The sequence below is a fragment of the Cuculus canorus genome, chromosome 2, assembly GCF_017976375.1.
Source record: "Cuculus canorus isolate bCucCan1 chromosome 2, bCucCan1.pri, whole genome shotgun sequence".
Classification (NCBI taxonomy): domain Eukaryota; kingdom Metazoa; phylum Chordata; class Aves; order Cuculiformes; family Cuculidae; genus Cuculus; species Cuculus canorus.
In genome coordinates this window covers 137,728,726-137,739,925 of record NC_071402.1, presented here as the reverse complement: position 1 = coordinate 137,739,925, position 11,200 = coordinate 137,728,726, and the positions used below count along the sequence as shown (strand labels likewise).

General features: G+C 38.9%; 1 protein-coding gene across 3 annotated transcripts in view; it reads right to left on the bottom strand.

Annotated features, from left to right (window-relative positions):
• Positions 1 to 1,361: 1,361 nt before the first annotated feature.
• Positions 1,362 to 11,200, bottom strand: part of STEAP4 (STEAP4 metalloreductase) — a 29,472-nt gene continuing 19,633 nt past the window's right edge. For all 3 annotated transcript variants that reach the window (XM_054060068.1, XM_054060069.1, XM_009559077.2), the window contains 4 exons: positions 5,766 to 6,221; positions 3,927 to 4,454; positions 3,127 to 3,291; positions 1,362 to 2,152 (listed from right to left, as the gene is read on the bottom strand). In XM_054060068.1, the coding sequence (XP_053916043.1) occupies positions 1,883 to 2,152; positions 3,127 to 3,291; positions 3,927 to 4,454; positions 5,766 to 6,221 (1,419 nt within the window). In that variant the 3' untranslated portion in view covers positions 1,362 to 1,882. The remainder of the gene's footprint in view (positions 2,153 to 3,126; positions 3,292 to 3,926; positions 4,455 to 5,765; positions 6,222 to 11,200) is intronic.

Sequence of the window (11,200 nt, the reverse complement as noted above, 5' to 3'; positions counted from 1 at the left end):
TAGTAAATGATTCCGTAGGATTAACATGGAAAATCTTTGATGGAGGCTTGAAATGGAGTGATATGTCAAGGAAAACTTCTGTTTAGGTCTGCATAAATTTATATATATCAGTTTATGAGCTGCCAAGTATGACGTATGCACCTGTGCTGGCTACTTAGAGTACTTGGTGCTGGAAAGCCAAGAAATCTGGCTCCACCAAGTGCTGATCCACCAGACTCCTTTTCCATCCTTTTGGGGATTAAGAACAGGTTCTTTCTGTGCCAGAGGATGATGTGAAGAGGGGATTTATGTCAAGAACTAAAAAGGGCTCCTTTGTTGAGAAATATTTTGAGAAGTATTGTTCAGGTCGTTATTTTGTTTTAAATTCTGCTTGATAGTTATTGTTTGAAAGTACAGTTAGCTCTACCAGTTAGCATGTTCATACTTTCATATGTGTATTTATCCTCTGTATAGACAGGGAGGAGAGCAACTGAGGGACAAAAGATAGAAAGTAATTCTCTTCCTATAAAAACAAGCACATTTTGCCTTTTCTTAATTGTCCAATATGAAAGAGACTGTCAGATCATCTGTTTCCAACTTAACAGGAGATCACCATCCCAGCTGGATCCTGGTTTTCCACAACATAGGTAACTCACTTTGAGCGCTGAACGAAGATCTACTTATGAAAGCGTCCAATGAGCAAAGATGGGGGGAAGATGTGCCCAGGCAGCTGTCTAAAGACAGGATCCCATTTGATTACTTGCCCCAAGTCCTTCTGACACCTTTGTGCCACGGAGCATACCAACAGCTGCATTGTATCAAAAGAGGCTCCAGAAATGATAAGAGAGCTCAATGGTGTAAAAAAAGTATTCTTTATTGTGGTTAAAATATCTATACTTTCATAGGATATCTGTATTATTGCATCTAAAGGTTTATTTTTTGAAAAATCAACAATATTCCCATATTTTCTTCATCAGATATAACCATGACATATAATACAGTTCCCTCATATTTTAGGATACTTCTTCAGTTTTGTTCCTTACAACTGAATGCTCATACAAAAAAACACTGACAAATTTTTGCCTGTACTTTTTACTTAGGCTTGTCAGCACATCTTCTATCTTTCTCACATTTTGGTCTCTCCTTCATCTCCTTCCCACCAGAGTTTCTGGTAGAGCCATACAAGGAAGGATTCAGCAATCCTTGGCCCATACATTTTGAACATTAGAGTTCCTGTACACAAACCAAACAAATCTTACTTGATGATCTCTAAGGTATGAACATGGGTCTCTTTAGGATGAGATCTTAATGGAGGATAAATTAATACTGAGGCAAGAGAGCTGTTCCTCAGTCAGCATCCATACTGCACCCATTCTATGGGTGCTGCACCCATTCTATGGGTGCTGGTGGCTTTTGGGGGTGGTAGCAGGCGGTTCATGTGTGTGTACATGTGGATCTGTGTGGATGTGTGTAGGTGCACGTAGACCTGACTGTCAGTGGGGAGGATAGGAAAGAGGAACAGACACCATCTGACACCAAAGGTTACTCCGATTCTGCACAGCCCTGGAGGAGGTTTTGAATAACAAAGGAGGGACGTGGCGTACCATTTACTTTTCTCATACCCTTCTTAGGAATGGAGGGTGAATAGACAAGGAGGAATATACTGAGCAAAAGAGAGGACCTGCACCTCTGTGGAAACATGCCTACAGTGCAGGAACTCAAGGACCTCCATTTAGGTTTGTATTTTAAGCTTGTCATTGGGGTGGTTTTATGTTACTCAGGGCCTGGCCAAATTTTTCACTTTTTCTCAAACTCTCCAAGTAATGGAGGCTTGGGAATTCATTTTGATATGCATTTATTATATTTTTTTTCTTCTTCTCTTTTGTAATACAAACTAGTCTAATTATACAGCAGACTTATTGGTAATGTAATTTGACTGTTCTGAGTATTGGGGATTCCGCTCCCAGCCCTGTCGAATTCGTGTAAGAGGTTTGTCTAGACAAGGGAATACCAGCACAAATTTGACAACCAGTACAATGCATGGAACAATGAGGGAGAGCATATAGGCACTTGGAAGATACCATTTGTATGATGATGGGCTCAGGAACCGATTTCCTCCATAAACCAGCGTGTGTGCAGTGCACAAAATCAGTGTCAGATATCCCAGTTTGGACTAGGGGAGAAAAAAGGAAAGAAGGAAAGAAAGAAGTGAAGGTTAAACCAGTAAATTAAACCATAACAAATTCAGGACACAGTAAGCTTTGTACAATGTGCCAACTTTGGGGCTAATTGGGGACTGCTGAAATAAAACTGTTTTATATAATATAAAGGGTCTTAATGTTTTTTAATAAAGATTCATTCAAATGGATCTAGGTGAAACACACTTCTTCATATTTTTTCTCCATCAATAGTTCTGATAATTTTTGCTACTTCACACATACTTCCTAGTGGTGGTCATATTTGTGAAAATGCAAAGAAAAAGCTGCAGATCTGTGGAAAGATCTGAGTTTTTATATGCTATAGTGCTAATCCATCCAGAACTACCATACTGTGCAAGTTTTTGGCCTTGATAAAACATTCACTGATAGTAATTTCCCCTTCCCTTGCTTTCCATGCTCTGCAAGCCCAGCTTCCATCGAAGCATGTCAGCTCTCACCAGGCTTCCTCCACACAGGGGCTGAGATTATAGTGTTACTCAGGGCAGCCTGTTTACAGGCACAGCAGTTTTTAGAGTCTGCAGAAACTTCAGATTCTCTTTAGATACTTGGCATTGAGAGGATTATAAAGTCATTTTTCAGACCCATTTTAACTGAATTATCTCGTGAACCAAAAAAATCAGGCGAATAAACAGCTAAAGTATTTTGTGACTTAGTATAATTCTGGAATTCAGTATTTCCAAAATGTCAGCTTTAGGAGCACAGGTCTTCCCAATTTTCTCTTGTTAATTCAGTAATCTCAGTTGTATCATAAGCAGCCATCAGAACAGTTGTTTTTCCACAGATGAGCTGTATGGCTGTGTAATACTTTTTTTCACCGTGTGATGGTGGATAGTGCACACATCACTTTTGGAGATACTAATGGAGGAGAGGATAGGGAATTTTCCAGAACAGAGGGAGGAAGGTTTTTTAGAATAGGTCTTTTTTTTACCTGTACAAATCGAAATTCTCGCCAGTTGACATTGTTGCTGACTGAAGGCAAGGAAGTTATTCCCAGAAGAACAAATAAAAAAAATCCTAAAATCCCCAGAGCCAAATAAGAGTCACTAAGCCAGGCATAAGTCGTGTTGAGTGGTTGTGTTGCATTTTTCAATGCCTGAAGAAAGAAAGGAGTATATCTTAGTTATAACACTTTTAGGATCAATATGCAGAAAAATTATGGTAACTAGGAGGTGAGTTTTATATATTAATGGTCTGAAAGCGTTAGTATCTGGAGATTTACTTTGAATGCCTCACTTAAAAAGCTGAACAGGTATATTACATGTAGGTTCTACATAACTGTAATTGTGGTGTGTCTTTTACACTGATGTAGAACTACTATTGAGGACAGGTATGTAATGCTTTATTGTTCAATAAGATCAGAAAGTCAAATATGTGCAATTTTCAAAGTCAAAATATGCACCATTCTTAAAGGTTTATGGAGAAATAGGGAAATATGTTTCTTTAAATTACTCTTAATGTTTACATTTCTCCTGCTTATTTTATTAATACGTAAACTTTCTAGGAGGAAGACTGAGGCCAGAAATCCCCATAACATCCTTAACATAATATCAACAGACTATATATACACACCAATGGTTAAAAGGGTCACAGAAACAAAGAAAATAACCCGATTGTAAAGAATATTAGACTGTTAGACTGTCCACATGAGTTTCTAAAGCTCAAGATAGAAGGTAGTATTCGTAACAGGGTCAGAGGAAAGAAAGACATATACCAGGGAAGCAAACTTACCTGGGAGACAGTAGAACTGCTGATTCTCCATCTTACAAAGGAACGAATTGGGATAACAAGAGTATACAAAACGTGCAAAGAAGCAAACGCCAAGGCTACCAGTCCAAGTTGTTTCCTACACAACATCCATTTGTCCAGCCAGTCTGGGAAACGGCGATATTTGGTGCCTCGGTATAACTGAAGAATTGCAGCAAGTACACCAGGGAGATAAACCAAGGCAAGAAGAATGAGTGCCAGTATAGGGCAGATCTGATTTGGAATGGAAATTGCTATAAAAAATGAAAAGTCTTTCTTTTCATAAACATAAGCGTAAATTACATCACGAATTAAACAGTAGAAGAAGAAGAACGCAGTTAGGCCAAGGGACAAAAAGATGGGAAACTTCCACATTGGGAAGAGCTGCAGAGGGTAATTTTCTATTTCCTGAGCAGCTAAGAGGGATCCCTGATCTAATGGAGTGAGACCCAGTGCACGAACAATATCCATCACCATTTGTTTAGCTTCCATGTCATCTCCACAGACAAACACCTGCAGCCAAAAACAAACAAAAGTTTTATTGAGGCAGACTTCTGTGACATTCTCTACTGCTGTCCTTCCTGGATATGGATGAGCACAAGCTTCCTAGGCTACTTGTTGAATTCCCTACTGGCCTTAATTTATATAGGCAAAAAGTAGCCTCTAGGTACTTTCTTGGCCAACAGGTCCAAGAACTAATAATATGAATCTTTTCTTTTGGGAATGAGATTGTTTCAAGTGGCAAAATTTTATATCTGAAAAGAACAATGTATAACACAGTAAAAGTCTTTGTCTGGAAGACCTGACATACTCTTCTGAAGGCCTGCAAACAATTTGTAAGCACAAGATTTTGTAGGAATAAATAGGAGCAAATTTTCAATTGTTGTTCAGTTGGGGACAGAGGCCTTTAAAACATGACTGCCCTATCAGTAAATATTATTTATTTTGAAGTCTAGTAAAACAGTGAGGAAACCGTCTTTCCTGTGAGTGTGCAGACAATACTCCTTTTGGAAATGGGAGAAAGGAGACAATTTTGGCTTTGGCACTTATTGATATGATGAAGGCTTGCAAAGCCTAGGCTTGGAAGTCTTTGAGTTTAGCCAAAACCATTTATCTGTCCGCAGAAAGCAAAGCTAGAAGTGGTTTGAGTAGCTGCTGAAGCTGTGTGTTGTACAAGCGCACTGTCCCTCACAGTGGCAGAAAACAAGGTAATAATAGATGATTTCTCTTCAAGTAAGCTGCTGTGCTTCTTCCTGTGACCAAGTCTGTGCTCTCTGGCCTGTGGATTAAAATGCTTTTCATGCACTGTTCTTGTGTTAAACTTCTGAGATGATGGATTCTGATTTAAAAAAACTTATTAATTTACTCACCTTCTAGCCCACTTCTGTTGCCTATACTCATTCTATTGCCCCATCATATCCCTTGCCTGCATTTTTTTTGCACTCCTCATTTTGTTCTTGCTTTGATAAATACTTCCTATCTCCTCTCTGTTTAACTTTACAGTCCTGGTGAACAATTGATAGAGCCCTTGCTTCCTTCTGATTCTTTGTCTCTTTCTTCTTTTATAGCTCTGCTATCTTTCTTCTCTGGTGTCTCCAAACACCTTACTGAGTTCAGAGGCAAGCTATAGGTATTCCCTGTCATACCATATTGTAAGCCAAAAGTAAATTTTAGCTCATGTTTGATTTGAAATGGGTGATAATAATGAAAATACCATCTCAACCCTGTCTGATTTGTATGTCCTGTGTGTGTTTTGTCTAGCTGTTAAGAAGCCATATGATATATAGCTCTATGACATAGGAACCTCCCATTGCTCAGTCTTACCTGCCGGCTTGCATCCAATGTGCCCGACTGCAAGGCCCAGGCTGACACAGTGTTAAAGGCTTTCACAACCCTAGCACCAGGTACCAGCTGAGCAAGGTACTCTGCATTGGATTCAGGATACTGGTTTATTTTTAAGTTGTTGCTTACATCCACCAAGACTTTTCCACGGAGAACTTCTGCTAGTGGTGTAAGGAAGTTGTAATGTTGCCTCTGGATCGCTATAATGATGATGGCAGCTTTCTGTGCTGCCTCTGTGTGGCTCAACACCTCTGCATCCTTGGGAATCAGGCTGGATGTCTGTGCGCTCCGGCTTCCAAACACGACGGGGTAGCCAGACTGAATCATTTTATGTCCCAGAGCTCTTCCAAAATCTCCAGTTCCAAATATGCACACAGTCTCTCGTTTTTTCGAGGTGTTAGGAGCCAAAGCCATTATGTTGTAAGAATTTCTATTCATCTGTTAAAAAAAGAGTAATAGGAAAGCAATGCTTCAGTCTCTTGAAAGTGAAAGGTTAGCATCCATTCTGGCTATGCAAAATAAATATCTGAGCATTTTCTTGCCTCTTTATATGCTTCTTGCACTATCTTCTAAATACACATTCTCTGAAGATTTCTGTACAGTTTTGAAAAGGCAGTTCTGGTTATTCAATTCTCCGTCTCCTACAGTACCCTCTTTTCTGTCCATTTAATGGCTGAACTATTGCAGTTTTTCTCTCTCAAAGGCAAAGCAGGAGGAAAAGAGACAGGAGCACAGAGATTAAATGTTGCATGCATTTGAGAGTAATGTTTGTTTATTTATCTATAGAAAGGCATTGAAGAGGAATGTATATTTAATCAGATTAGAATCTGTAAGGTCTTTTGTAGAATACTTGAAGAAGAGATATTATAATAGGTAGCTGCAAACCTATCTGTTCTCAGTACTTCCTTAATACGACTATTCAGTGCCGGTTTGTTTCATTATTGTTCTTCAGTTTCCTGAAGAATGTCCCATGGAGCATTTGGACAGTGGTACTGGAATATTTCATGTTGAACAGTTATTTCTGATATTTATATATTACTTACAATAAAATTCTCTTTGAGGTTTTTATCTGTCCTCCTTTATCACTATACCTAGAAGCTTCAAAGTCTTTAATGTATTATCTATGCAATTGCAGTATGTGTGTTCTGTACTTCCAGAGTGAGACCCATGATACAAATAGAGAAACAAAAGGGTCTGCTCCAAAGGTCTTTCAGTAGGTTAACCTCACTTCACAAAAGGCGAACTCAGACCAGAAAACCTAAGGCCTGAAGGAAGTCCTCCAACAAAGGAGCCTGAGGGACCCCTCTCTTGGACTGGCCAGCAATTCGGTACTTAGAATGGACATTTAATCTACAGAAGCCCCAATTCAAGTATTTCACTACATCACAGAGAACTGTCTTAATTGAACATGTGGGAATAACTAATTTTCCAATTTGCAGGAAAGAAATGCATTAAATGTTTAGCTAGACTCAAAACAATGGCTTTGCTACTGCTGTTTATTAACCCTTTGCTTACATTCTCTGTGAAGAGCTGTTCAGAATGCAGCTGCCATTTAAAAATAGTGAGATGATACTCTTCACTTGGTTTTGTGCTTTTCTCTAGCCCAAAGGGTATTTTTTGCTTTTAAAAAATCTGGCATGGTTTTAAAGCATTTTGATCTAAAATTTGCTCTTGTTTGGTGAATAAAAAGAAAACCAAACCTGAACTTGCCCCTACCCTCCTGTGACTTAGAGTTGAGAGCTAAGTCAAGGATGCACATGTCTTTTTGGCCTATGCTATAGAATATAAGCTGCAATAGCATGATAGGCAGAAAAATGTTTATTCAGAGAAACATATGCGAAGATTTTATCTTGGACTAGCTCTGTATGTCACTAAGTAGCCCTCAGCTGGCATCAGTGCCTCCTCAGCATCGTTCTTGCAATGAGATGTGGGGCCTTAAGATGTAGACTGCTGCTAAGGGAGTTTGGTTCTGGTCATTAGTGGCAGGTGTTGATTCAGCCAGAGAAGGGCCTGAGGGTCTGTGTACTCACAGCCTGTGTGGCTCATGCAGGTCCCACCGTAGGTTTTGCAGCACAGAAGGATGTTAACCCTAGCTCTCCTGAAGCTGCAGTCCCAGCTACCCAGCTGGACCCTGTACTTCATCAAGTAACTCACTGAGCATGAAAATGGATCCTCAGAGGGACCCATCTGAATGTCTCTTGCATATTTGTGTGCTCTGGCACATGAATGCAAATTTGAAGTCCTTTGACATATTTAAAAATCATTTTCTGAGGGCTTTGTTAATGTCCCGCAAGGCTCTAATGTGACTAAAGCTATAAAATTCCTTTTTGGGGATAGCCCATATTTCAAAAAGAATAGAAGAATTGCGTATGCAATATTAATAAATGGTCCAACTCAGTACCTAGTAAGACTCAACTTTCCTTTCTCAATTTTTTCCTTTTAACAAAGTAGGCTCCTGAAATGAAAAGTAAAACTTATTCGTAACACATGATCATCCAGCTGAAAACTTCTGTATTTGCCTTCAAGAAATCATTAAGTTATTGATGACTGAACTATGCAAATCATTCTCCTCTCCAAAGACTGGAAAAACCTAAAACTCAAATGTGTATTGTCAGGTAATATATTTTGTAGATTGGTTGACGTCATGTTTTTTTTAGAGCTTATAAAAATACTTAATATAGAAATGGATTCATCAGCAAGGAATAAGTGCTTCCGTTGTTCACTAATACTATACAACTAATTTGCTGGTGAACACTGAATTAATCTTGTCAGAAAAGACTAAAAGAGAGAGATGAAAAGAAAAATTAATGTAAGGAACATTCTTTTTTGAGATACAGTTTCTTGAAGTGCTATGGAAGATGCAAGGGTACTTTTACAAGGCAGTGAACATTATTCCATAGAAAGCTGAAGAGAATTAAAGCTGCCTTTCATACTGGTGGTCTAATTTAGCTTAATAACCTTTTTAACAAGAGAGGGAATTGGCTTGCATAAAGTAAGCAGATTTTACCTTTTATTTTTAAGTATCACTGAATAGAGATGCCCATAGCTGTTATGATGGCAAACATTGTATATTAGAAATAAATTGGTTACCAATGAATTTCTTAAAAAATTAAGTATATTGTAAAACTTATATTAATTTAATGATGCATCTTCTAGTTCTAAAAATCACATGTAAGACAAGGAAATCTTGCTTTTAAATCCAAGGCCTTCTGGACCATGCCTCCTTCTAACAAAGAAATTAAATTAATTTTTTCCACTGAATCCATTTTCCACTGAATCCGCTTTGTTCCTTCCTTCCTTCCTGCCTTCCTGCCTTCCATGCCTTTGTGCCATCTGGCTGTTGTTGAACCAAGAGGAGGTTGTGAGCTTTGCAGTGAACTTCTGAAGGTTAATTCAGGTGGTAGGTTATGAGTACATAGCCAGTGCATAGATAAATTCTGTCTTTGCTCTACGTATTTGAAGAAAATGCAGTCTCTGGTGGGAGGTGGGTGGGTATAAAGTCAAAACAAGGAAAATGCCCTCCCAGAGTCCATGACAGTAATAGCTGCAATACAAGAAGATACTAATTTGTTATAGTGTTTTATTGTCATACATCAAGGTGTTTTATTGTCATACATCAGTGTGAAAGACTTGAAGCAGAAGTGCATCACAAGGAACATAGGGCAAGTCTGGTGCCCAGGAGCTCAGCCCAAATGCTGATACTGGGTTCTCAGTAAGCAGCCGACTGCAGTGGGGGTCTGCTCAATGCCCATGGCTTACGCTAAGCGCTCTCAGAGTGCCAGGGGAAAGCAGGAACACCAACAAAGAAACACGTAGCAATCATTCCCTCATCTTTTGTACACATAGTTATATATTGTCTGAGAAAAAGCCACAGAGATTTGTGTCATATATAATGTTTTTGCTTACGTCCATCCCTCTAACATTAGAACCTATGTTATTTGAAAGATAATCCGTGTAAACTACAGTAACGATTAACTGTGTCCTTTCTCATCTGCATTGTTGCTATTTTCTTGTACAAAGGATTATCCTATTTTAAGGAAAATAGTGATAATCTCTGAGCTGATTACCACTTGGTCAGTAATGATAAAAGGAGGTGCTGAAAGAAAAAAGGAAGCTAACCTGTCAAATCTGTTATTTCTACCCACTGCATAAACACTAGGGAAACTGAATGAAGGTACAATGTTTAGTTCAGCAATTATATGTAAATACTTTGGTTATGAAGGAATTTGAATGAAGACAGGTACATTGCCTTGGACATGGCAAAAAGGAGATATTTCTTAACAGAAGCAATGCCACAGATGAAGTACAGTGCCAAAACTGGAAAGGCAAAGATGGGACTGAGATACTGAGATACTGACTGAGATGGGTAGTGGAAAAATCAGAAAGATGTAAGATGGAACAGGTTGCTTAGAGAAATCTTGGATGCCCCATCCTTGAAGGTGTTCAAAGTCAGGTTGGATGAGGCTTTGAGCAACATGGTCTGGTGGAAAGTGTCCCTGCTCATGGCAGGGGTGTTGGATCTATATGATCCTTAAGGTCCTTTCCAAGCCAACCCATTTTATGATTCTGTGATTCTCTGATTCTATGAAATGGCAGATGGGAGATCAGTGGAATGATTCAAAAGGTAGAAAGGCAAATGAAAGGAGCAGGAAAGAGTAATTTTACTCTTTACATTTAAAAAATAGGAAAACAAATAACTGGTAGTTATCTAAAGAGATTATCTAGTCCACCTCCCTCCCTAAGGCAGGATAAACTATATTTAAACCAAATCTGACAGATTCTTGTCTAACTTGTTTGTAAAACCTTCCTGTGTTGTGAATCCTGATTTTTTTCTCTCTTACTGCTTTCTCAGTCATACTATTAGACAGATTTACCTGTCTTTAGTCTCTATCTCCTCTTCCACAGTACACACAGGTGTCAATTCTTCCCCCTTCTCTTTGCAGCAGCCTTTGTTGAACGTGAAAGCTGTTTCCATTTCACCCTTTTCTTCTCTAAAAACAACTCTAGATCTTTCCCTGCAACTCATGCTTCTGAGAGTGGAGATCTTTCTCATGACTTTCTTCTGATCTTTCTAGGCTTAACTGCTCCAACTGTTAGTTAAAAGTATGGTGCTAAAACTGAATGCAGTACTCTTGCTGAAATTTTCCCAGATAGAAAAGGATTGCTTCACTCATAGACAACACATCATCCTGCTGTCATGTTTATCTTATTCACAACACAGTTGATTCATAGCAGTATGAATCAGCTTGTGATGCATTAAAGCTATGAGAACTTCTAACAAGTAGTGTGTGGCAACAGGAGGAACAAGATGTGGAGTGTAGCAACTTGTACCGAGCACACGATGTTCACACCATCCATGTGTCAGAAATTTCCACTTTGGACTAATTTTGGTCTAGTAACACAGCTTGAGTACCCAT